General features: G+C 43.2%; 1 protein-coding gene across 8 annotated transcripts in view; it reads left to right on the top strand.

The window, feature by feature from the left end:
• The first annotated feature begins 844 nt into the window (after positions 1–844).
• The window catches only part of LOC118976042 (transducin-like enhancer protein 4), a 148,489-nt gene continuing 122,897 nt past the window's right edge, over positions 845–26,436 (top strand). For 4 of the 8 annotated variants that reach the window (XM_037030305.1, XM_037030304.1, XM_037030301.1 and 1 more), the window contains exons 1-4: positions 845–1,738; positions 2,632–2,729; positions 3,887–3,950; positions 5,133–5,177. In XM_037030305.1, the coding sequence (XP_036886200.1) occupies positions 1,694–1,738; positions 2,632–2,729; positions 3,887–3,950; positions 5,133–5,177 (252 nt within the window). In that variant the 5' untranslated portion in view covers positions 845–1,693. Of the gene's footprint in view, positions 1,739–2,119; positions 2,310–2,631; positions 2,730–3,886; positions 3,951–5,132; positions 5,178–26,436 lie in introns of those variants that run through there. The other 4 variants (XM_037030307.1, XM_037030306.1, XM_037030303.1 and 1 more) reach the window with 1 other exon arrangement.

Below are 26,436 nucleotides of genomic sequence, written 5' to 3'. Positions count from 1 at the left end.
GTAAAATTGATGTGAACCGAACGAAGTGGGATCGTCCAGATCCTCCCTCTCTTGTCTCAACAGGGGTTTCGGCGCGTTACACAAGGCCGAGCTTGTCTCTTTAAGGAGACATTGGACCCTAATTAGTCCGCATTCTTGGCATGGCCGCGGAGCGTGGGGCCGAGGTGTTTGGGTTGGAGGGGGGCGGGTGGGAGGATGAGACTAGCCTCCAATCTCACCGCCCCCTCCACCCTCTTTATTTTGCCACCACCACAGCCACCAACACCCAGTTCTGAAGATGCAACCAGGGCAGCAGCAACAGCAGGAACAGCCCAGCAGCCACTGCCACTTCTCCCAGGCCCACGTTACTTTGATTGACAGCTGAACAAATGTTTGCCGGGTTCGAACGCTCGCGCTAAGGAACGTCAGCCAGGGCGCAGCTCATCCTTGGGCGGGCCATCTCCGCTCCGCCTCCGCGAACCCCATTCCGTTCTGTTCATTGGTCTGAAATGCCATCGACGTCCGGCCCCCACGTGGGTTCTACCCCGGCCAACTCCACCCCTCTGGCTCACCATTTGTCAGCAGAGAAATGATGGGCAGGAACACAGAACAGCGATTAATGTTCAGCCATCTCTGATTGGTTGCTGTAGACGCCTACTGCGCCGAGTGTGGGCGGAGCGCTTGGAGAGCGCCCCAGAGCGGTCGCGTGGCGGGCCGGTGGTTGTAGTCAATCTGGCCGAATCCTCAGTCGCGCTAGCCAAGGGGTGCACTACATCTCCCGGGATGCCCCGCGGTCCCTCCACGGAGGGTTGTGAATATGTATCAGAATGTTAATGATTAGCTGATGCTAAATTTGGTCAAAGAAGTCACCTACACAGAGCGTGTTGTTGGAGCTGTTCTGAGCGGGTGTTTGGGCTGTTGGCTGTTGTCTTCCCCCTCTCTCACACACTTGTATATTATTTTGAGGTGGTGTTCGCAGAGTTTGAAAGGAGAGAGAATTAAAAAAAAAGCCGCAAGCCTTTCACTCTTATTTTTATAATCCCTTTCAATTTGGGGTTAAAAAACAAGAAAACAGGAAGGAAGAAAAATAAGGAAATGAGATGTGGTAAAAGAAGCTAAAAGGTGCCTTTTAAAAGATCGTTGCTGTGAAGTGAAAAAAATCTCCAGAGAAACCAAAAAGCACCGCCGAGACTCTTCCGAACCAAAGGAGTTTGTGTTTGCTTTTAGGAAAGAAGAGAGAGATCATTCATTCGGAGGAATAACAACCAATTAAAAGACAAATAAAAAAAGTTTGGAGTGGGACGCCGAGCGAGCGAGCAGGCGGGCGGCGCTGTCGGCGGGTGCAGGGGCGCGGAGCTCGCACTTTCCCGGCCCGAGTGAGCAGCGCGGCTGCGGCGCCGGGCTCGGCGGGTGCGCCTCGGCGGAGCAAACGTCGGAGCGTTGTTGGGAGAGACGCGCGCCGGACAATGCCCGCGCCGGGCCATTGAAGCCCGCAGGGAATGCGGAGCGGCCCGGCCGCCGGTCCGCACCCAGTTGCTACCGCCTTCGCCGCGGGTTCTTGCCGCTCGCATCACGCGAGACCCGGCGGGGGCCGGGACCGCCCGAGCCTCCCCTCGGACCCGGCCGGCTGCAGCCGCCGCTGCCTCCTCCTCCGGGCCATTAAACCCAATGAGCCGCGCGCCTCTTCCCAGCGCAGCCAACTAAATCGGTTTGGATGATTCGCGACCTGAGCAAGATGTACCCGCAGACCAGACACCCGGTGAGTGCGGGCGGCCGGGCGCGGGCTCGCTGGGGGATTCCCCGCGTCGCCCCCTGCGCGCGGAGTTGCGTTTGTCTTTGGCCGCAGAGGTGTGGAGGGCGGCTGGCATCGCGCGCCCCTCTCGGGGAGCCTTCTGCCGCCCCTTCCTCCCCTGTTCCTTCACCCCCCCCCCCCCGCCCCGGGTGCAGTGGCACTCTCGAAGAGGGGTTGCGGAGAGGCGATTGAGTTGTAGCCATTTTCTTATTGTTGTCTTTGAAGCTTCTGGAAGCTGTGCAGAGCCGTTTGTCGTCCCCGCGCCTCGACTCTTCGGGGGAGTGGGGGGGCGAGCGATGAGGGAGGCGCGACTCCGCGCCGGGGCGGGGAGGGCGCCCTCCGCGGCGGCGCGGCTAGTCCGGCGGCGGTTCGGGAGTGCGGGGCGCCGGCCCCTTTCGCCGAGGGCTTTGGCGATGAGCAAGCGATCTAGCCAGCTGTCCAGCTGGAGCGGGTGGCGGCCTCGTTCCCCACTCCCCTGACCTGGCTGCGGCCCGACGCCATGGCACGAGTCCCCCCGACGGGCCAGTTTCGATTCCGGGTGCGGAGAGGGAGTGGGCTGGGCGCGACGACCCCTAGGCGTGTGCATTTGGGGAGTGAGGGTAACGCGGTCTCGAACCCCGGGGTCCGGATTGGGTAGGATGATGCTGGGGTCCGAGGGTAACCGAAACCAGCCCTAGCCGGTCTGTGCGGCGAAGTGGGGGTGGCGGGAGGAGTTTTCATCGCTCTTTGCTTGCCTGCGCGATGTGTACCCCCCCACCCCCTTACCCTCCTACCCCGCTAGCGACGCGTGGTATGTTTTCTGCATCTCCCTGCCTCTCTTGTGATGTGGGCTAATTAAATATTTTATTGTTGTTCTTTAGGCACCGCATCAGCCTGCTCAACCCTTTAAATTTACAATTTCCGAGTCCTGTGATCGGATTAAGGAAGAGTTTCAGTTTTTACAGGCTCAATACCACAGGTAACGATATTGACTTTAGCTGATCCTCCTGTTTGCTTAGCTCTTGTCTTACCTCAGCCCCCCCCGCCCACGCGCGCGCGCGCTCCCACACACACACACACACACACACACACACACAAATAAATATCCCCCTCCCCGACTTTTTTGTTTGTGTGTGTATGTGGTCACCACAGAGGCATTACCATCATTTTTCCTGTGGGCAGAAAGGGCAAGTGAATGACTCTTTTCTTAAGCAGGTGTAAAGAAATTAAGCGTTTCTCTCTTCTCTGGTAAATTAAAAAAAAAAAAAGGCAGAACAATCGAAACTGGGGAGACTTGGAAAACGCTGAGGCCAAACTTTCGATATTGATTTATTGGGGCCGGGAGAATGGAAGGTTGGGAAGATTCTGGGGCCTTTTGACTTCCTTGGCTCTTTATTACTCCGAGCTTGATTCCTCCTCCTTTCTAACGTTTACTGAAATACCATGAGCTGAGAGCCCTGGGAAGTCGCAATTGAGCGATTTCATTACTTTTATGCTGAAAAAATATTTTTTGTTTTAGAAACGATCAGTCTTGGGGTGTTTTTGAAATGTTTTTTTTTCACTGGCTTTTTTTAGTGACGTGTAATTCTTATTTCATAAATGCGAGAACCAACACAAGCCACTGAACCCAGTCCACACTTTGCCCCTGGGGGGTGGTATTCAACTTGTCTCTGTTTTGGAGGGAAAAAATAAGACATCATTCATAAGACGTGCCTGATTCATATTTTCATTAATCTCTTCGTGGAACATTAAAGAAAAAACTATCTTGTGACATTTGGAGGTACTTATTTGTGCGATTATGTAGACATTATTGATATTTATTTTAGTTCTCATTACATGAATTTAGTGACTATTCAAGTCTGAATGAGGTTCCAGAATTAAATTGGCTGGAGAGGTGGGTTTTTTTTTCCCCCTTAAACAAAAACCCCACATTTGATTCTCATTGAATGGACAAGTCTCGGCTGTGCCCAATCACCCCTTTTCTCTCCTGCCTTTCCTTGAATAATGAGGGTGGTATTTAAGATAATTGACTCGGTGTTTTGTAGGTGATGATTTAGAGGAGTGAATGTATATTTACATTTAAAGGGTGTAAGTCAAGATCTTTGTTGTGCTTAGATTTCCTTCTGTCTTGAACAGCCTGAAGCTCGAATGTGAGAAACTGGCCAGTGAGAAGACGGAGATGCAGCGGCATTATGTCATGGTAAGAAAACTGTGTCATAGGTTCATAGGATCCATTAGTTTGGGATACCGGAAGGAAGAGTGCCTTCAGATGGCTTGAGGCTGCGGGATGGATCCCAGGCACAGTGTCAGTGCAGTTGAGGTTGTGGGAATGGGCCCATTAGCAACCTGTAATTCCAGGGTATTAGGACTTGCTCTGACAACTAGCTTTACTTCGAATTTTCAAAAAGTTCAGCTGCATGGGGTATAATTTTCTTTGCTTTGTGTTTATAGATTGAAAAAAGCAAAACCTCATTTATGTTTTGTTTAGAGTCACAAGCAAAATGTTTTTGTGTTAGTGGTTTTCTTTGTTGTTTTATTGCTTTTTGCTCCAAACAATTTTAACTAGTTTTTCTGGAAACTGTTAACATTTTAACGTTTTATTTCTTTTAAAGAATGATGGATAACAAAAGACTCCAGACACCTGTTCAAACCCCCTCCCCCGTTATCTTACTAGTGTGTGTATTCGTGTATGTGTTGTGCATTTTCAGTTTCTGTAGTGTTAACATTGGTTTGATGAGTATTGTCCTCCCTTGTCTAACTGCATTTCTGTCATGCCGGTTATACTACATGTTCAAAAAAATCAAATCTGCTTTTCCAAAAATATTACCAAGCATATTTTTATGCTCGTTCGTAAAGGCCCCTGAGTAACTCGTTCATTTCCTGTCAAGCCTTTTTCCTTTGAATGTGTGAACATTAGCAGTACACTACATAGGAGAAACTGAACTCTGAAGTAGCATCACCTTTTGGAGCAGTTCTTTCAAAGCATCTGCATTTGTATGGGGCACATTTTTGCCTTTAACTTGCCTGCTGTGCCTAAGAATTAGAGTTGCTGTGGTACTAAATTTTCATCAGACCTTTTTCATTCACCTACTTGTGATGTATAAAGACAACTGAGGATGTTTGGTATGCTGCTCGGTTTGAACTTGATTTGCTTAGTTTTGTGACCTATTCTCTCAGGGTCTGTGTCTTAAGGTGGTTCTAGTTTATTAGGCTGAGATAGTGGGAGAATGTTTCTCCTCACTTAACAGCATAAGTATTACGGATATTTTGGTTTAGGTGAAGTTTTTATGTTTGCTTTAAACATATTTCGGGGCATTTTGAATAAACAAGGGGGATTGTTTGATGAAAGGCACAAAATTAATTGCTTTTTCTTCTTTGACAGTATTATGAGATGTCCTATGGGTTGAATATAGAAATGCACAAGCAGGTGAGTTATTTACTTATAAACATTTTAAATGGCAGTTTAGAAGGAAAGTCGTATGTTTTGCAGTTTTATCCTGAACATTTTTGTAGCTACATGTATTTTAAAAGACTCTACTGGTGAGAATGGTACTACTTCAGATGTGGTTTTTCTGTCTTTTTTGCATATTATCTTAATTTTAATCACTTAAAAATGTGATTTAAAAATGTCTAGAGGCATATTTAACTTTGTACATTTTCGAAACCAAGAAGCTAACTTTTAAAGTAGGTCTTATTTTTTTTGAAAGTTAATTTATGTATTTTGGGCATTGCAAACTTGTCTTATGAAAGAGCTTTTCTTGGAAAATATTAAAAAGGAAAACTAAATTCGTTGACTTGGTATGAAAGAATGGATCCAGGGTGAGCTGGGAGGACCAAAATGAAATCTGTGGTGCTACAGGGGAAATCAGCGTAAAACCCTTCTACTGGTCTCCCTGAGGCTGTTGAGTTGCATCTTACCAGAAACTACAACTGTTACTTCCCAAAATTTGTACAGAGTAAATGACCCAGTGATAAGGTTCAACACTGGGTCTTGAAATCTATTAATTAGTTCAGCCAAAAAAGAAAAAATAATTGTTAGTCAGAAAGCATTGAGAGGTATTATTCAAACAGGTCCTCCCCCCCTCTTTTTTAAGGAGGCTGAATAAAATGATTTAAGTGTCCTAGATGGAAAAATAGCATGTATATATAAAAAATGTTGTTTGGCAATAGTAATTCCTCTAGGAGGCATTCATTTTTAGTGATTGCCTAGTGAACGAGCTTCGGGTCTGTCTCAATCATTTCAGAATGGGTGTATTTGTGTTTACCTGCTGGGAAAAGACCAGGGAAAACTTAATGCTTTTTATCTCTTATTATACTCTTGGTGAATGTCATTGCCTGCTAAGTTGAAAAAATATGAAATGATCGCATATTAGTAGGTTTTTCCTACTTACAGGGTTCTTTTTGGATGTGGTTAATTACCGTGTACTCAGAATATACTCAGTAGAGTTCTTCAGGATGACTGGTAGACAGTAAAAGGGGTCGGATGGGCGGTATTTGGAAAAGTTGGGGAAGAAAGAAGTTGTTGTTTACACGGAGGAGTTTTTATTTCAGATTATTTTTTATACTTCATACATTATTCGGTTATGTCAATATTAACATTACTATATAGTTTGCTCTGTGTTAAAATTCTTATTTTGGCATCTTTGCCATTTCTGTTTAAATTAGTAATGTAAATATTTCCTGCTTATGCAGAATCCATCAAGCTTATGGATGGACTCACCTTAGCTTTACCTTACAGGAATAAATTACATGAAAGATACTGTTTGTTAATTATCCTCATTCTATGTCACTTTAGGTCTGGATCATGTACTTGTCTTTTTTGTTCTCACCCCACCACTCGAGATTAACTGGTTGCCTTTTTAAAGATTGGACAGATGATTAACGTCCTTTTATTTCTTCTGTATCTTATTTACCATAGCCAGTTACCTTCCAGATCTCTCTAAACAATTTACAGGACGCACAGAATTGATAGATTTGGCTATATGTAATTTTTTGGTGGTGGGCCATATGGGATTCCTTAATTTTACACATTTTGTTCTTCTGTAATTCTGTCATCTTCTTGTCCAGCCAGCCTCAAATGCCATCTATTTAAAATTGAGAATGGAGTACATTTTCTCTTCTTTTCTCTTGCTTTTAAATTCAATCATATCAAGAATCCTGAGGGCAGTTTATCACATTATGAAATACAGACAGCCCTGCAAACCACCTACTTATTATATTTTCTTTCTTTTCCCCCTTAAGCGCAGAGGCATATCTGTCTTTATTTGTTTTCCTAGGCAGACAGCCTTGGTTCCTCTTGGCCTCTCTTCCAGATGCACTGGCTGGATACCCTCGTAATGGAAAGCAGCAATAATGCAGGGAAGTTACCCTGCGGCATAATTGGGCCTAGTTCTCCAGATCCGGTTAGGCTTATTCACTTATTAGATTTATGTCTCTGAAGGGTTCAAGAGTAGGAGTCCCCGGAGTCCTTGGAAGTACCCTAGTAATTGGTGGCCCTGATATTTGAAACCTTTGTGTATTTTTTTGGTTAACGCTCCTGTTCTTTCTGGCTGCTGCCAGCCACAGAGTATTTATTTTTAGAGAAATTTTGCATTGGAACAGAAAATGATGGCTGTGATGGAGTCATGACTCTGTGACTTAGCAAATTGATAAAAGGATAAAAGCACAGAGCAGTGACAAACAGGGTCGGGGGTCTGGCATTGTGGCCCCTCCCCTTTCTGTACGATGCTCTTCGTCAGTCACCCTGTGTTGATTCTGATAGAGGACTATAAAGTGAAACCTATGGGGAATTTGTCATTCTGAAATGAAAGCTAATGTAATTAGTACCAATTAAAGTACATTTAGTAAATTGGATTTAATCTTAATTAAGCCTGCATAATGTTGCCAATTTTTAACAATTATGTTTGAGAACATAATTAATTTAAATTTTGGTAACTGAGTAAATAGCATTAGTCTGGTAGAATCAGTTGAAATTATTTTTTAAGGGGAACTCGGTGACATGACATGGAATTAGAGCATAAAATATGAATCAAATTTCTGGTAATCTTTGGTAGGATCGAAAGAGCTGAACAGATGAAGCTGGGGAAAAACCCCCAGAAAAGTTAGGGAGGAGTGTTCTAGGCTATAATGTGAATTACTACTTCACCACTGTCTTCAGTTCTAGGACGAAAGTGAAGGTGACAAATGGAACACGGTTAGAAACGGCACGTGTTTTATTGTGAAGTCTTTATGATGGAATTTTTAAAAGCAGAAGAACATTGGCTTGTATTCCCCAAGGATTTTCCTAAGTGTTTTGTTTGGGATGGGGCAGTTGACCCATCGTTTAGTTGTTACTTTTTTTTGCTGATTCTTCTTTATAAATACAGTGTGGCTTCTAAATGGGTCAGTGACCGTGGGCAGAACAGGGTGATGCATGTGGTTGATAACATTGCTAAACACCGCTGGTTCCCAGCCTTCACCTGTCATGCTGTAATTACAGAAGACTGCCCTGATTTAATCGGACAGCAGTAGTTACCTCTTTAAAAAGTAAATATTGGGTGCTGATTAGGAAAAATAGGTAGTGTGTGAATTCAGCCTATAGGAACTGTAAATGGAAATGAACATACCACGTTTCTGAGAGCATTTCATGACTTGCTCATAGTTCATATTCTGTAATTTGAGACTCTTTTGCTTCTAAAAAAAACAGCCTAGCTGAATTTTAGAAATTAGAACATTTTAGAAATCTCCAACACTTACAACCAACCTAGAAGAAGTGAGTACTGTGGGTTTACATACACATGGGTATATAAGTGCATATGTGTGTGTATGCATGTACGTGTATATATACACACACACACACTATTTTTTAAAGTCAGAGCGAGAAAACCCCTGTTTCACTTCAAGCCATGTAAATTTTATTATGAGATTTGGGCCACAACCATTTGAGTGCTGCTGAAATATTAATTGAATAGAAATGAAAGGGCCTTGCCAACTGATAGGATATCATAATCGTAGCCTCTCTGGTCGATGGTAAATGATGATAAATGACATTAGGAACCTTTTAGCAAACTGTAATAACTACAAGGAGGGAAGCAGTATGGATTTGCATTATATCTGATACCCTCTAGTACCAAGTGGATTGCCAATACTGCTTGTTTAGCATTTTCTAAGGGCAATAGGATATTGATTTCTGACTTACAAGGAACAGCTCTATTTTCACCATTGAAAAGTATTGCAGGTTGTTAAGAAGAAATTGACTTGAAGAGGCCGACTGCTGCCCATCATGGAGCAAATAAAGCAAAACTGCCGAAGCATGGTGGAGCAGCGAGTCGGGCCCTCAGCAATTTGTTGCTATTAATTTACCATGCTCGACAGCAAATCAATCGGCATCTACTTCATCTGCTGGAGAAAATGCTGTCCAGGGCAGATAAAAGGCTCGGCATGGTAAAGAGAATAGACTGGACGGGCCAAAGGGAGGCTGCAGTTAATGTGTAAATAAGTGAAATCAAGGCCACAGTTGCAGAGGAAGCTGTTGTTAATTAGGCTGGTGCTTTTTCGGGAACTATTTTAGAAAGCAGCGGAGGATTTGGAGAGTGGGAGGAGATTTATTGAGGTTGAAGTAATATACGACGGGCATGACATCCCAGCCTTGAGTGAACTTGCTTGTAGGGTGCAGTAAATTTATTTAGGAACAGTGCTTACAGTGGACGTCAGTTTGTTTAAAGTTCTGTTTAGACCAGATTTCCTGTGAGAACTTTTCTCTTGAGCATTCCTAATTTCGTGCACAGCTCCTGTCTTGGGTTGTATGTGCTTAGTTAGGTTTGGAGGAGTAGAGGCAGGAGTAGGTGTTTGAGAATGTAGGCAGAAATGTGTCTGTTGTGTGTTTAACACAGGGACTAGTTTTTTTCAGAAATAGATGTGATTAAACTGTTGTATAATCATGAAAATGTACCGTTAGAGCTCAGGTGTTCTATCTGAAAGTAGTAAACCAGTGACCATTGTGCCGAGAGAACTTGCTGCATAAACACTGGGAAATAATGTAAAGGGACTGAACAGGGAAGCAGGGATTCTGAGTGAACATTTTGATGACTGTGCAGAAACCCTCCAGATACAATTAGGTGACCAGGTACATGTGTGATGGGGGATCATTTTGTGTTTTTATTTGTGTTTTATTAAGGTTTAAAGCCACCTTTTCTAATTTAAGGTTACTCATACTTTGATAATATCCCACAATTAATATTAACCAAATAGAAGTTATTGTTGGTGTTTTGGTCTCCCTGCTGCTCTGATTTGGACATTTGGGGTATAGGGAGACTACTTCAGCCCTGTTGAGTAGATCTAGATATATGTAGATTATAAGTTACATTTTTTCAAAACTGGGAGAGAATCTCATATTAGGACAGTTGATAGATACCAGGTGGCACCTTGCCTTGGGCAGGACTCAGTGAGCTCTTGTTTTATTTGTCACAGGATCGTCTAGAGAAGCAGATCAGGTGCAAGAAATTTCACCTGTCAGGATATGCACATACTTAGGAGTGTTTTCTGGATGGCATAGATTTCCCTCTTTTTTTCTTCTTGCACGTTGGGTTCTTAATTTTCTCCTTCTTGAGTTCTCATAGGATATCTGAAGCTGTTTTACCTGCAGCAGTAACTGTGGCGTGGAAGTGGAATTTCTTTTTAACAGAAGTGAATGTTTATTATACGTCTGACACATGCTTACCACTGATCTGGGCACATTGTCAGAATTCTGTAATTCTCCCAGTGACTCTAAGAAAGGGATTATGTCCAATTAAAGGATGATCAAACAGGATCAGATCTGCATAAGGTGTTGATAGTTATTCGGTAGTGGATTCAGGGCTTCAGATGACTTTACGTGGGAGGACGTCCCCTGAGAGCTGGGCCTGCACTGGGTTGGAGATTCAGCCCCAGTTCATTCCTGGAGTGAAGAACCTCTCAGAGGCTGGGAGAGTCCTTGGGCTTGTCCTTGAGTCACTGGACATCATACCCAGAACTCCTGGGGTGATGGGACATTCTCTGCAGGTCTGCACAGGTAGAGTTAGAGCCTGAAAGCTCCGCTTGGACTCTCCATCCAGACTGTTTTTAGTGGATAAGAAGGCAGGGAGGGGTTGCTTTCTCTGAGTTGGGAGTCTCACACAAATGGGGCGAAGAGCTGTCTGCTTATCAAGATCGGGTTTGCTTCCTCCTCCGTGGGCAACCTATTTCTCATTTGTTTATAGACTTGCTCTTCCATTTAACTTTTATCTTTTCCTTGTGGCTTCTGAAAACTATGCCCGAAGACAAGGGGCTGTTTGTTAATCACCATCTTGTGGGTGTTTGAAGGAGGAGGCTGGAAGGGGAAAATGTGATGTTTTGTGGCCTCTTTGTAGTTCAGAAAGAGGTTCTTAGATGCAGGAAATCACACGCAATTCAAACTTTTAAATGAAGGCACATGTTTTGTTTTTACTGTTAAAAGATTTTTCCTTGCAGCCTTCAAACAAAGGGGTAGTCCCTTCTCACTGCCCCTTATTCCCTACTAGCTACTGTTTATTTATATTTATTTTTTGTTTTGGTGGGCCAAGTTCTTTGTATCCTAAGTAATAGTCCTTGAAGGTAGGTTGGACTAACGGACTGGCCAATAACATCAGTCTCAGGTGCACTTGCAGCCTCATTAACGTTGAGACAGTGCAGGCCCGGGCACTGTCTCACATGCTTCATTTTGTCTGTCCTTTCCTAGAATTCCCTTTTTTAAATCTGTGTGCACAATGCCACAGGTAAAGTCAATCGAGAACTAAGTGTTTAAAATGTATGTTTAGAAGTTATTTCTGTTTGTTTTTCCTGAGAACATTTTTATTGCCTTTGCTTTAACTGGTGGTTCTGGTTTATCACTTCAGTACAGCAATAATGATGGCTGTGGGGCAAGTGAAAGGGATGTGATATTTAGAGGGTACTTTCCCTTCATCTCTTCCCACACTTCTTTTTAAAACACTCCCACCCCCCCCAGCGTGATAGCACATTCAGTGGTCTCGTGGCTAAGGTGTCATCAGCGTGGCGAGCATGGCTGTTGGAGAGAAACAGGAGGCAGCACTTTCAGGTGTGGGCAACTGCGTGTTTCCGCTGAGGGTGACAGTTTGAAAGGCTTACGACTGGACTTGTTTGGAGTAAGTACACTTCAGGCAGGTCATGAAATTATCGCTGTACTTTAGGGGGGAAGGGCTGCAAAAGTTACAGTCAGAAGCAAAAGTTGGAGTTGTTTTGACTTTGCCTTAGTAACAGCTGCTTGTGGTAGTTGTTTTGTATCTGTAACGAGGGATTTTGCTGGCATTCATCAGTGCAAATCTGTATACCCTCTCTGTTTTCATTGGACTTGACCCAGTATTTATGCCAAGCCCCTGCTATTTCTCTACTACTAAGCCACAACTTTCCTCAGAGCTGTAGTGTGTAATCTGCCCTGTACCTGGGGTGGGGAAGGGGTGAAGGTCAAGGTGTGGATTTTCTTAGTTGGATTGTCAAAGAAACGAGAAATCCTTCCTCCTGCCCTGTAGGTATTCTGTTTTCCGGTGAGTGAGTCAGTTTGTCATCATTCTTGAGGGTTGTGCCCACAGATACTTGACAGTTTGTATCATGAAGGAGGACTCTGTTTCGTGGGAAAAAAGATGGGCTGCTGTGTTGGCGCAGACGTGGGCTCCTTGCACGGCTCTGCTGGCCATGGTGTGCTCTGCACCTGCAGTGGCCTGGCCTTTGCAGCGGCCTAGGCAGTGAGAGATTGAGGAAATGAGGATGGGTATTGACTTTCTGGTTTTTTAGCAAACTTGTTTTACTATTACTATTATTAGGATTCTGTTCTTATTTTCTGACTCTGTACGCTACTTTTGAAGGTCTGTGGATTGTTTTGGTTAAAGAATTTGAAAAATGCAAGGAAGTATAATGTGGAAAGCATAGTAATCGTAGAAATTATGAGCTCTAGTACTCTTTCTTTACAGAGAGCTTAAGACATTTTCTATGTTCTCCTTAATCTTCCTGATGTTCCTGTAAAGTAAGTAGCAAGCTTAGATCCATGTATTTATTTAAATAGCTCCTGTCAGTGGATTCCCGGACAGTTTGCCAAGCCGTGTCATTCCACTAGCCTTCTTGAACAGATGACACTGAGGCTTAAGGGCTTAGACTAGCCCAGTGTCACAATATTGGAGGATCAGCATGCTGGCAGGTAGACCAGGGTTTACGTAGGTCTGCAAAGGGCCTGAGGTCACATAGCCAGCGTCCCTGGCAGAAAAGGAAATAAGTTTCTTGATCTCTGACCACACTGTTTCCAAACAGCAAATGATGTGCTTGTTTCTATGATGCGTGCTGGGCTCTGTGCAACTTGAGGAGCACGGGGTGCTGCTGGCAGTCTAGGAGGTGTTACCGCATCCCCTTTAGTTCCAGGTCCCACCTGTGGTTTGTGTGTGAGTACAGAGCCTCTGTCTTCTATGAGAAGAGATAGAAGATGCCTGGATTTTGACCAAACCGAGGCTAGGATCTACAATTTAAAATATGAAGCCTAGATCCCCTTTTAGCAAAGCGCTTAATAAAACTGCCTGTTCCCACGTTCTTAAAGTGCAGTATGCAAACACTGTACTGGATATAAACTCATTTCTTGCCAGTCTCCTTTCTGCTGGAGTGTGAGCTCCATGGCCACATGGGTGTTTATTGTTCCCTGGTGCGCTGAGAACTGTGCCAGTCACACAGTAGGTGCTCAGGAAATATTTGGTGAATGAGAAAGTACTTGCATTTGGATTATCCAGCCAAGAATATGTGTGATTTAATATTTTTAAGGGCATTATATAGGTTTCAGGATAACAAATGCAGTTTCCCAACTCGGATAGGTCTGTGGTGCCTATTTGTTAGGTTTGTGGAAAACGCCAGGCAGGAAGGAAAGGGAAAGTAAAAGCAACTGAACAGGAGAGTTAGGCTAGTAAAAGTAGAATATGTGTATTTTAGCATGTGGAATCTGCCTTTCTGAAGATGCAGACATGAATTCTTCCTAACTGAATTTAAAATTCAGTTTGAACGTTGTTCTATCACTAGTCAGTATGTATAGAATTCTTGTACTATTAATAGGTCAGTGTGCATGTGGTTTGAATGTGGGGAGATAATGATCTTAACTACACTGTGGTGTGTTTAGCTAACTTCCCTCAAAGTCAGTAAAAATGCAAACTTCTTCTTTTCAAGGGACAGGAACTTTGAAGATATTTGTGTATTTTATTAGTGAAGATGGGATAGCGTTGAAAGAGTTATAGTTTTAACAAGCGGTTTTAGAGAGCTTCTTGTGCAGCTGATATTTAACTTATCTTCACCACAACTTCGTAAGATTATTCTTATATTTCCATTTTATATTTGAGGAGGCAGAGACAGAGAGAAATTAAATAACTTCTTGAGATCAGCCAGCCAGCTAAATACAATAGGTCCTGAGTTTGACTCCGTTTCAGATCACTGGTGTGATAGGTTTTTCTTCTGTATTCCAAATGGTGTGTTTGGAATATTGTGTCCTACCAGGATACTCTACTACTTCTCCCAAAATGCTTGAGTCAGGACATTCGGATTCCAGTTCTGACTTTGCCAGTTACCAGCTGTGTGATACTGCTGAGTACTCTGACTTCTCAGGGCTGCTTTTCTCAACTTAGAGTGTAAAGGAATACCAAGATCTCTTTTAGCCTAGCCCTTTGGTCTAAGGTGACTGTTTTGTTTTAATTAATTTTTTTTCTACGATCCAGTGAAAGAAATGGAGACTTCCTATCACTCCTTTTTAGTATCAGAAAGTCCCTTTTAACAACTATTTCAGAGGTTTTATTTAAATCCAAAAAAATTAACCTACTTAAGTTATGAATAGAAATGGATATCTATCTATATATTTTAGAGATATAAATATCTCTAAAATATCTATAGTACTTCATATTTTATCTATACAGGGTGGAACAGAAGTAGGCTTACATTTGTGAGTATGCAAAACAGCTTACTGTATTATTATTTATTAATTATTGTATTATTTTCCATACAAACAACTGTAAACCTATTTTTGCCCTATCCTGTATCTACCTATATAGACATATGCACATAGATTTTGTATTTTATTAGGTACTTTTTTATTCATTATTTTATTTAAGCCCTAGTAATGTTCCTCCTTCATGAGGATGAATAAAATGACTCAGGTGTTAAATGATGACGTCTGTTAATTAGTAGATGGTTAGAATTCACTGATTCTCTTTTTTTTTTAAATATATTTTATTGATTATACCATTACAGTTGTTCTATTCCCCCCCTTCATTCCCCTCCACCCGCACCCTCCCTCCCCCACCATTCTCCCCCCTTAGTTTATAACCACGTGTCTCAAGGTCTTTGGATTCTATATTTCCCCCACTATTCTCGCCCTCCCCCCTATCTATTTTTTACCTACCCTCTATGCTATTTTCTGTGCCTTCTCCCCCTCCTACCCCCCTATTTCTAACCCTCCATGTGTTCTTCATTTCTATGGTTCCACTCCTGATCTAGCTGTCCTCTTGGTTTGCTTTTGTTTTAGGTGTGGTTGTTAATAACTGTGTGTTTGCTGTCCTTTCACTGTTAATATTTTTCATCTTCTTTTTCTTATATAAGTCCTTTTAGCATTTCATATAATAAGGGCTTGGTGATGATGAACTCCTTGAACTTGACCTTATCTGAGAAGCACTTTATCTGTCCTTCCATTCTAAATGAAAGTTTTGCTGGATAAAGCAATCTTGGCTGTAGGTCTTTGGATTTCATGACTTGGAATACTTCTTTCCAGCCCCTTCTTGCCTGTAAGGTCTCTTTTGAGAAATCCGCTGACAGTCTGATGGGTACTCCTTTGTAGGTGACTGTCCCCTTATCCCTTGCTGCTTCTAGGATTCTCTCCTTCATTTTGGTCTTGGCTAATGTAATTATGATGTGCCTTGGTGTGTTCCTTCTTGGGTCCAACTTCTTTGGCACTCTCTGAGCTTCCTGGATTTCCTGGAAGTCTATTTCCTTTGCCAGACTGGGGAAGTTCTCCTTTATTATTTGTTCAAATAAGTTTTCCACTCGTGGCTGTTTCTTTCCCCCTTCTGGTACCCCTATAATCCGGATGTTGGAACGTTTAAAGATGTCCTGGAGGTTCCTAAGCCTCTCCTCATTTTTTTGAATTCTCATTTCTTCCTTCCTTTCTGGTGGGATGTTTTGTTCTTCCTTCTGGTCCATTCCATTGATTTGAGTCCCAGTTTCCTTTCCATCACTATTGGTTTCCTGTGCATCTCCCTTCATTTCAATTAGTTTAGCCTTCATAAGTTCCTCTAATTTGTGACTTTGTTCCTCTAATTTGTGACTATAATCTACCAGTTCTGTGAGCATCCTGATAAATAGTGTCCTGAATTGTGCTTCTGACAGGCTGGCAATTTCTTGGTCGCTTAGAGTTATTGGCTCTGGGACTTTGAGTTCTTCTCGCGCCATCTTTCGGGTTGTTTGTGCCTGTTCCATAGCAGGATCAGAGCCCTAAAGTGTTCACTAGAACAGGGCAACGAAGTCGCTGGGTTGTGACGTTGTATGTGGGGGCGGGGTCAAAGAGGGACAGTGGCTCTCACTGGTATTGCAGGGCAACTAAGTTGCTGGGTTGTGACGCTGTATTGGGGGCGGGGTCAAAGAGGGACTATGGCGTCCTGTCCTCCGCCGCCTTCCGCCATGGCCCTCACCGGTGCCGCAGTTGCTGCCGTCACCGGGCCCAGGCGTTTCATCCCACTGCTTGCGAGTGTGCCACCGCCGTCAGCCCTCGCCCCCTGGGGCCTGCGTGGTCTGTCTCACTGTGCGCGAATATGCGCCCGCGGTCTGCCCCGCACCCAACTGGTTCCGGGCTGCCTGCGCGCCTGGGTCGGGAGCCCTGTCCTGCCCGACCCTGCTCGCTGCTGGCTCCGCCCCTCTTACCATCCCCGTTGAACGGTTAGATGTAGTCAGACTTCCGTATAATTCAATTTTCTGTCCTTTGGTTGTGTCTTTGTTTCTCCAAATCTTTGTTGTATTCAAACTTGGTTGTGGGAGAAGGCACAGTGTTTCCACCTATGCCTCCATCTTGGCGGAAGTCACCTCACTGATTCTCTTAAGGCTAGCTAGCATTCAGGCCAAAGGAATGTTGATGCGGAACGACAGCAATTATTGTAAACATATACTAAAAAATAAAAATACATGGGGGGCACCCCAAAAAGCCAGAATTATCTTCAGGAGGTCAGGTGCCATGTGTTACAGGCTTTGCCTGCATGGTGAGTGTTCTAGGAACCCATCTGTATTAGTGGAGCAGCTGGTATTCTTGTCAGAGGCTGCGTTCGGCTTCAGTGAATTTGTTTTGAAGACTTCGAGCGCACTTGCCCATTTCACGATGGGTGATTTACGAGTGCACCTGCCAATACCACACTGAGTGCTCAGCAGTTTTTGACTGAAAACAGCCTTACCCACATGCCGCATCCTCCCTATTCACCCCATCTTACCCTGAGCAACTTTTTTTGTTTCCTGGGTGAAAAAAGCCCTCAAAGGAAAATGCTTTTGCCAATGTGGAAAAGGTGAAACAAAAAATGGCAGAAGCACTAAAAGGCATCAAAATCAATGAGTTCCAAAACTGGTTTGAGCAGTGGAAAGAAATGTCCTGAAAAGGTATTGTATCACATGGAGATAACTTTGAAGGTGACTGAAATTTAAAAATATAAGAATGAGTACTCAATTTTTATAAATAAATTCTGGGTTTTTTGGGGTCCCTTCCTTCTGTATTTGTGAAGAGGGCTTCTTTAAAGTGATCAGTTGTTACGCTTTTCCTTTGGCATATGTTTAATCATATAACTTCAGAAGTTAAATGAATTGTGGTACAGTCCAAGAATTTTCTCCCAAAGTGTTGAAGGGGATATGTAGTAGTTTATTAGCTGCTGTTTGATCAGTTACCCTGCCAGAACCCAATGAATATGTCAGTTTCTCCGGCCAGGGTTTACCTACAGACTGCCGGGGTCAAAAGGCACGTGTGTAAACTGGCAAACAGTGAGCTTGATATCTTAAGTCCTGAGGTTTCTTGCATCACTTCATCGGGATCCTTTACTGGGGGATGGTTTGGACTTTTCAACTTGGTTTTTAAGTTAGTCTTAGGTAAATAAAAGAAGGGGGAGAGGTTTAATCTTGGCTTTTTTGAACCGATGAGTCAAGCAGAGATCGGGTTTCTTATCTAAAATGTAAGTTCCAAAGGGAGGAGTGTATTTTCTTCCAGGGCCTAAAACAACGCTTGGTGGAGCAAGTGAATGAATCATGGTTGGAAAAACTGGAGGAACGCTTTCGGTTTTTTGTTTTACTTCCCATAGTGCTCTGCGTTTGCTTGTCAACCATTTCTAACCTCTGTTTCTTTGTCCTTCAGCTTTGTGATGAGCAGAAAAGGCCGCGGGCAGGCCGTCCACGGTTAGGAGTTCTCATCTAGTTCTGCCGGGGGTCCTTGAGCTGGCAGTTGGGCATTTTTAAAATTTAGGATTTGATTTATTTCCAGACGATTTATCTCTAGGGAATCTTTCAGCTTTTACGTCATATGGTTTTAAAATGACCAGCATTAGCCAGAAGCTCTGTCCTATTTTCATTGCTGGACACTAGAACATTCTAGTTTAGGAGTTACGGTTTAAAAGCAATTTTATATATGAAGAAATACTAAAATTTTTTGAAGGACCTTACTTTGAGCAGTTAGGCCACGTCTTGCATGTCCTTTTCTAGGTCGAGCATGTTGGTGACTACATATAGTTAACAGATTTTTCCATATGTGTATCTTTGATGAATATTAATGGTAATACAAACAGTTAACATGTACTGAGTGCCTCCTGTACCAGGTGATGCATTACATGCTTTGGATGTATAAATTTGTTTAATTCGTAACCCTCTGAGGAAGCAATTTGGTTGTCCCTATTATGTATGGAAACTAAAGCGAAGAGACACTGAGAAATTTGCCCAGGGCTTTACAGCCAGGAAGTGACAGAGTAGGGATTCGTACCCAGGAGGTCCCCCTTCAGAGCTGTGTTCTGAACCATTTAGCCATACCTGCCTCCTTAGTGACTATTTAAATGCGGTAAGCTTGTTTTATTTTTGTTTTTTTAATGTAGCTAGTTAGTCTGCTGTGTTCTGTACACTGTGAGCCTAAGTGTTGCACGTGACAGTGGGTATCCTTTTTAGGTACAAGTTTTTATCAAAAAATGCTGTTTGAATTCTCAGATCAGCAAATTCTGTGCCCCTACACCTTCTTGATCCGTGTGGTAGAGTGGGGAGCAGCCCTCATAAACTGAAGGGGCTTTCTCCGCCTGGCTGCTGGACCCCGGCGCCTAGCGTGGCAGGCAGTTCTGCTCTGGCTGTGTTTCACTGGCGTGCAAGTGGAAGGAACACTTTTTTTTTTTAAATAAGTGGAAATAGCTTTGTCTTCAGATTCAATTTTTAATTTGTAAGACGGTTCCTTTATTTTTTACTTACGGACTTTTTACTAGTGTAATTGTTGAGTGGAAATACTGAGCGTAGTTTTCATTCAGGGCTCCAGAGCTGCAAAGCCATGTGTGGTTCTGAGTCGGTTAGATATTCCTGGTTAGGGGAAAATCGTTTTTGTTTGTTTGTTTTTGTGAGAAATAGTACATTGGGTTAGCGAACCAACTGTTTCGTCTTGACTGCAGTGTCCACTGCTGGCTCATGGCCTGATAACCACAAGCCTGAATATGTTTTTGTGCTTCTGATCATGAAATTTCAAACACAGGCACAGCACCTTTTTGTAACCACACAGGGACTGTCCAGAGCCCTGAAAAACCACTGAGTGCCTACCTAGGGTGAGAATGGCAACGGAGGTCACTGGCCGGGTTTTAAAGGACCCACGTAGCCCCTGAACTTACATGCATAATTGTGGGCCCCTTTCTGTGGGAAAAGCGTCCTTAGCACTCACTGATACAGTGAGGAAACTGGGACCCAAAGAAAGGAGTTTGAGAACTGTTTCTCTAGAGCAGTGGTCTCAAACTGGGACAGTTGCTTTCCCCCAGGGATGTTTGGCACTGTCTGCAGGTGTTTCTAGTTGCCGCTATGTATCAGTGTTGCCGGCATCTAAGCCGTTCTGTCTGGATTCTCTAGTGAGTTATGTCATTTTGAGAGAACCTGTCAAACTATACAAATGGTTTTCTCTTCCCCTTCTCATGATGACGGGTAGAGTAAATGGTACTAGGTTCTTGTTTCAAGTTCAGATTGGGGGTGTTCTATAACCCTCTTTTTCCTGAAGAAGATGGAGTAATAGATTGTTTTGTTGGAACCATTGGGCTAGCAGAAATTTCTTGCTTGGAATGAGGCCCAGGTGTCCTGGTTCCCCATTGAAGACCTCAGAATTAGTCCTAGTTCTTTTGTAGGTAACAGTTTCCCACGTGTCATACTATACTTGCCTTCCTCTGTGCTGAGCACTCTCGGTCATTTTAGCCAATTTCCTGGACACCCCTGCGGTTTGTACTAAAGATGTACGTGGCAGACTGGGCCACCTGAGGCTTCAGCATTGACACCTTGGTCTGGCCTGCCACAGCTGAGGAATTTTGCAGATCTTGCTGCAAGAGAGTCCTGCTCTTTCATGGTTAGGCGAGAACGCTTTGTGTTTGTCTTTGTGTAGTCGTGATCACATTGTAGTGAATAAACAAACTGGAAGCATGGGTTTCTAAGTAGCCTGTGAGTCTAGAACATAGGGTCATTTTATATTCGAGTGTGTGGGCACTGATCAGTGGACCTCAGTTTTACTTAAGCTTGGGTTTACTCTGCACCTCCCCTCCCCCGGCATACTGTTGCACTGTGCTATGAATGTGGGTAACTATTTTAAAGGCTTTTGATTTCGTTGGGACATAGAACTGTTTTGGAGTGTGGCATATTACCTCTAAGTATATGCTGTCTGCCTTGGTTAACCTCAAAAAATATTATAGTTCACCTAAAGTGGCCAATAAAAAGCATGGTGGTAATTCCACAGTTCCTTGCTTGAACGTTTTTCTGGCTAAGTTGGAGAAGACAAAATGCTTGTTTGGGCTTCTTAATGGGGAAATTGTGTCCTCCAAAATCCCATCGAGTTCTTCCTTGATGTGAGTTCCAGGAATGTGGAGATGACCGCTCTACTTCCTTGAAAGCCTTTTTCTTACCTGCATGGGATTTAGGAGGGGTTGGGTCAGACACAGCACATTTATGTACAGAAATTTTTACTGTGGCAGCTCATTTCCAAATGCTCGCTGTGGCTGGCCTAGAGGGAGGCCCATAGTTAAGACCTGCTTTAACCAGATCTAAGGAGAACTGATAGAATTTCTTTATAATCTAAGGAAGAACTCGTAGAATATTTTGCATTTGTTTAGGAGGCATACAGAAAGAAATTGGGTGAGCTCTTCGCTGGTTTTGGATTGTAAGATGGTTATTCGTGCCTGCTTCCCGGGTTAGATTTACTAATTCCACTCTTTTGCTGATACTCAGTTTTATAGTCTGGGGCCATGCTTTTGTCATGTTTGTTTGTTTGAGGCATGCCCACAAAATTAACTTTCTGAGTGAAAATATTTAGTTTCTTAAACTGAAATATCTAGAACTAGACGTAAAGAGGTTAGGATTATACCCTAAAGACTTAAACTTGAAAAAGAACTTAATCCTCAGAGGTTTTGTATTCTTCCTTCATTGAGAGAGTTACTTGGTTCAGGGAGAGTAGTATTGGCCACCCCAGATAGAAGGCAAGGCTATGGTGGCTTTTAATCATTCAACAGCTGCTACTTGACCTCTTGTTACGTGCAGGGCACTTTGAGGGCTAGGGAGTTGGGAGTTGGGAGAGGGGGAGCGCTTGCCTCCTTGGAGATTCTGATCTTTGTGTGTGTGGCATTTGGACTGGTGTAAACAATACAGGGCAGTGTGTGGTGACGGTCCTTACTGTTTTGGTGTAGGCAGAAGAGGAGGAAGTCTTCCCAAGGCTCACAATGACTCAGGATGCTGTTAGAGAGGATAGAGGGGCATTTTAGTGGGGGTTACTTAGGCAGGAGGAAAAGAAGGGGAGGATTCCAAGTGGGAGCTGCAGAATGAGGAAAACGTTGAGTGTATTCTGGCTGTGGTTAGTGTTTCCAGCTTGGTTGGGTGATACAGATGAAAATGATGAAGAAGGTAGGTTTGGGGTGCATTGTAACAGGACTGGAATGCAAGTTCCAGTACATGGGCTATTGAAGGAAAGCAAAGGGAGGGTTAATCAGACAGTAGGGAGGGCTCATATCTGTTTAATTTTCAGTACATGCTGGAGAGGGACACGGTTGGGCTGGTGTCATTTATGTGACTGGAAAGGAGGAACCCAAGTGACCCTAGCAGCTCACTGAATGCTGTGGAAATGCAAAAGAGAAAGGCCTAAGACAGTGCCCTCTGCAGACTGGCAGAATCATAGTACATGCCGTTAATAGGTAAAGGGACCTTAGAGAGGGAAACTTGGTCTTGATTTTGCAAGGAGATGGGTGCCTGGGGAGGGGAGGTAGGAGGAGGGAAGGAAGGATGAGTGTCTCTCGTCTTCATGTCTTCCTATCCTGTGTTCCCTTCATCTCTTGGCAAATCTGTCATCTTGCCTAGAACCTCTGGGATTCTTTTGCAGCAAGACTCTATCTGTGCCTTTATTCTATACCCAGAGTACCCTGGACTTTGCTTGGCAGTCCTTGGTGGGCAGTGCTTTTAGGAACTTTTTAAGGAAGGTGTTTCACTCTAGTGTCAGGTGTGAGAGAGTGTTTCTCTTCATTTTGCTTGATTACCACTATCACCTTTATGTAAGATATAATAGTGGGAGTTTGCAAATTATCTTTTTCCTTTTCAAGGTTTTTAACATTAAAAATAGGCATGTGGTCCTCTAAATTACTCATCAGTTATGGAAACTCTTTGTTCCTGTCATTCTTTTCCTCTGTTTCTTTTTAACTTTTATATGATTTGGCCAAGAACTGTAGATAGGTCAGAGATTCTGTATCATTGGTGTTGAGAAATTTCATGTAAACAGGAGGCTGCATCTGTATTATCTTGAGAAATCACTACTGTATTTTGAAAGAAAATTCTTTTAATTGTTAGTCATGTATGGGCTAAATACTGAAATGACAATGGGTGCTTTTAGTCCATGTGAATTTTATGTGCATGGTTTATTTTCTTCCTTTTTACCTAATGTGAGGCATTTTAAACTGTATTTTAAACTTTACCCCTTTAGATGCTAGTCTTAAGCTGTTGTAGTTGAGCGAGAACAGCAGTGACAGTAAAGAAAGTTAAGTAAACATGAAATTAAAAAGGCCATAGAGTACATTTTGGTAAACCAAAATATTGCTTGGTGGCATGAAGCCACAGATCCATTCCAAAAGAAAAAAAATGCAGAAATGTGGTTTTGCTGTCTGTCATGCAGTCTGTTTTCAACTGTCAGAAACATACGTTGCTTTATGGGGTATTTTTTTTTCAAGTCTGACCGCAGCTTTTAATTTCCTTCACTCCACCCACACCTCCCACCGACTGCCCATGTGTCTAGTGCTAATTTATGGGCAATTTAAATGTAATGACATAATCACCAACCACCAAAAGGGTCAGCAGTTGCGGTAAGGCAGAACTTTCTCATCTTCGGTGTGCTGAGTATCAGTTCTCCACTTTGGGAAACTTTTATAATCAGAACACAGTGATTGTCCTTGTTTTTTGGTTTAAATTGAGATTTTTTTTTAAAGGTAGTTTTGAAGTGCTTTTCCCCCCCTAAAATATTGTATTCATTCACATTAGAGAAATTTTAGAAAGCAAAAGAAATTGAAAGAGTCACCCATGGTTCTGCCACTCTGACCTAACTGCTGACCTGGGCAGGAGCTGAAGGCCGAGGCTGTGCCGGGTCTCTGTTTGTTGTGGCGGATGGAGCGTTATGCTCCCGGAACTCCTATCGAAAATACAGGGCAAGGTTTAAAAGGCAGAACATAAGAGAAACACGAATACGCCTTTATTTCTTTTCAAAGTACAAAAGTACAATCCAGTATATAGTAAAATGGAACCTTAGATCTTTAAAGTTAGTTTTGATTTATTGATAACTATGATTTCTTTCCCATTTTATATGGTCATCACAATCCTAAATATTTTTCAGGATCTAAATCCATCCAGTAACTGCCTGTAATCTTGGGAAATCATTTATGTTTTCTGAGTCTCAGTTCCTCATCCATATCCATAAGATGAGGGGCTAGAAGTAGATCCGTGGGTTGATAAAATGCTGGGTCCTCGGTCTCCTAACCTGGGACCTGGACGTCGGTATTTTTCTGAAGCTCCCGGGGTGATTCTAAAGTGCAGGCAGGTTGAGAACCAGTGAACTAGAGCAGCGCTTCTCAGACTTTAATGTGTGGACAAGCCACCGGAGATCATGTTAAAATCAGATTCCTGTTTCTGCAGGCCAGGGTGGGGCCTGATATTCTCCATTTCTGACACCCAGTGATGTCGATCCTGCTGGTCCACTGACCACATTTTAAGTAGCAAGGACCCAGAAATCTCCAAAATGGCTGTCCTACCTATGTCATTGCTTATTTCCATGGTGTAGTTTACATAGCACATGGGGATCCATGTGCTGCTTGAACGTGACCCCCAGTTAGGATGTGAAGATTAATACATACTGTGGCATCTGCATAACCTCTGGTCCACCTCTGGAATAATTCAGCCAATTCAAGTAATTTCTATGGTACCCTGCTTTAGGTGCCCTGGCTGAGCTCCAGCTGGTGGCTGATGGTTGGCACACTGCTACGGAGAAGAGCAGGGGCACTTTGCATCTCTCCCTGCCCTGCTCTCCAGGACGCCACTCTTATAGGTACCTACCCTTTTGCATTCTGTTTCCTTTCTTCTCACCCTCCAATGGCTGCCTGCCCATATGGACTTCTAATTTCTGAGCAGTATTTTAGGCAAAAAGAATCATGAAATAGTGTATTTTATTTGGTTCTTCTTTAAGCACATTCTCTGCAGAAAATGTATTAAATGTTAAGATAAACCAAGCAAAACTCCAGTTTCACAGTATGTTTTGTTGTGGGACACAACAAAACATCCTAAAGCTGTAGTGTCTTTCAAGCTCTTCTTACCCCATTGTTTAGGAATAGGAATAAGAAGTTGCTGTTTATAACGGTGTAGTCTTTTGTGTGTAAGTTGCAGCACAGCAACAGACTGGCAGGCAGCGTGATCGAGTGGGAGACCCCTGGCGTGGGGTGTCTGCAGAACTGATTTTTACGCCGTCACCTACCCTTAAGTTAAATATAACTGTGCACGCTTAGCTTCTGTATGCAAACCAGACAGGGAATTGTGGACTAGCCCTTTTATTAAGGCTGTGTTGGAGACTTTAGTTGCCCCGAAGGAACTTACCTGTCACCTGCTCTGCCCTCCAGGTAGTAAGAGTGCAGGTTGGGATTAGAAGTGCTGCTCACATGAGTCTGTGGACTCTGCTGGTTTTCAAAGGTGGGCGATGCGGTGAGGGGCTAGTGCCAGACCAGAAATCGGCACACGACTTTATCGAGAATGCCTTCGCCTAAAAAATAAACAAATAAATAAATAAATCCAAAAGAATTTTAAAATCCACCTAACTGAACTAAACAGTAGTGGGCTTCATTCCAGCACAAGCCCACAGTCTTCTTGCCAGTGGGTAACAACAGTTTGGGGGTGACTCCTTTCAGAAGCACTGCTGTAGACTAGTTACTCAATCAAAAGGTTTGTTAGGGTTGTTTTTATAAATTAGGAGTAGATTGAAATTGAAGTTGATGAAATAAAGGAAAATGTAACCCGAAAAAAGAAGGTAAGTTCAGAGACAAGTTAGGTTAAGGGTAAGATTAAGTTCAACATGGTGGGGACATGTGCGGAATAGTAAGTTACGTCAAGGCAGTTGACATAGATTATTCATACGTGTAAGAGACTGCAGTTTGCTTTGGTTAATGCAAAACTTGTTTAAATTTTTTTGAGTACTTATGAATTCCAAATAGCTTGTCTTACGGAGAATTTTTGTTTTCCATTTCTCTTATCTTCCTGATGGAAGGCACATATTTCTGTACTTCGTATAACTGTTATTCTGTAGTCTTCAGTTGTAAGAGGCTTTGAAATTAAGCCTGGTTTTCCCTCCACTCCTCTTCCTCTCCCCCCAGCCTTCCATTCTTTACTTTTACTACTATATATAAAATTTACTGCATCCAGGGCAAGAATCTATTTACCAAGAAAAGAGGAAGAGAAGTCCTTTGCCAGTAGCAAAACATAAATACTGAGAATGTCTTTTCTGGGTCACAGTTCAAGAAAGTAGGAAATAGCAAGTTTTCTGGGCCTGGGCCTGTGACCTCACTTCTCTTTACATTCAATTGGGAAGCACTGTCCTACTGCCTGTCCTCTGTCATTACCGTGTCAGTGAGTCTGCTCCCCTCTTACACACTGGGGGCGGGGGGGGGGGGGAACATGTTAATTGAGAGACAGGAAGAGCCCGAAGCTTGAATTGGTGTCTAACAATACAGCTACTCACTTTGTAGCACTGTGTAATCTCAGTTCTGTTTTAGAAAAGAACTACTTAACCTTAAAAGATTGTGTTCACAAGTCTACCCTCATAACTATTTCTGCCAACCAGATATGGGGCAGCTGCTATTCTTCCCATTTCAGGGTCATAGAAATGGAGTCCAGAATCACTTAGGGGTTTGTTTAGAGTCATGGTTCAGCTGGATTAGTAA

The sequence above is a fragment of the Sturnira hondurensis genome, unplaced genomic scaffold (genome assembly GCF_014824575.4).
Source record: "Sturnira hondurensis isolate 20B ecotype Veracruz unplaced genomic scaffold, ASM1482457v3 Scaffold0020642, whole genome shotgun sequence".
In the NCBI taxonomy this organism is placed as follows: Eukaryota; Metazoa; Chordata; class Mammalia; order Chiroptera; family Phyllostomidae; genus Sturnira; species Sturnira hondurensis.
Note: the sequence above shows the minus strand (reverse complement) of the source record. Positions and strands in the feature narration are given on the sequence as shown.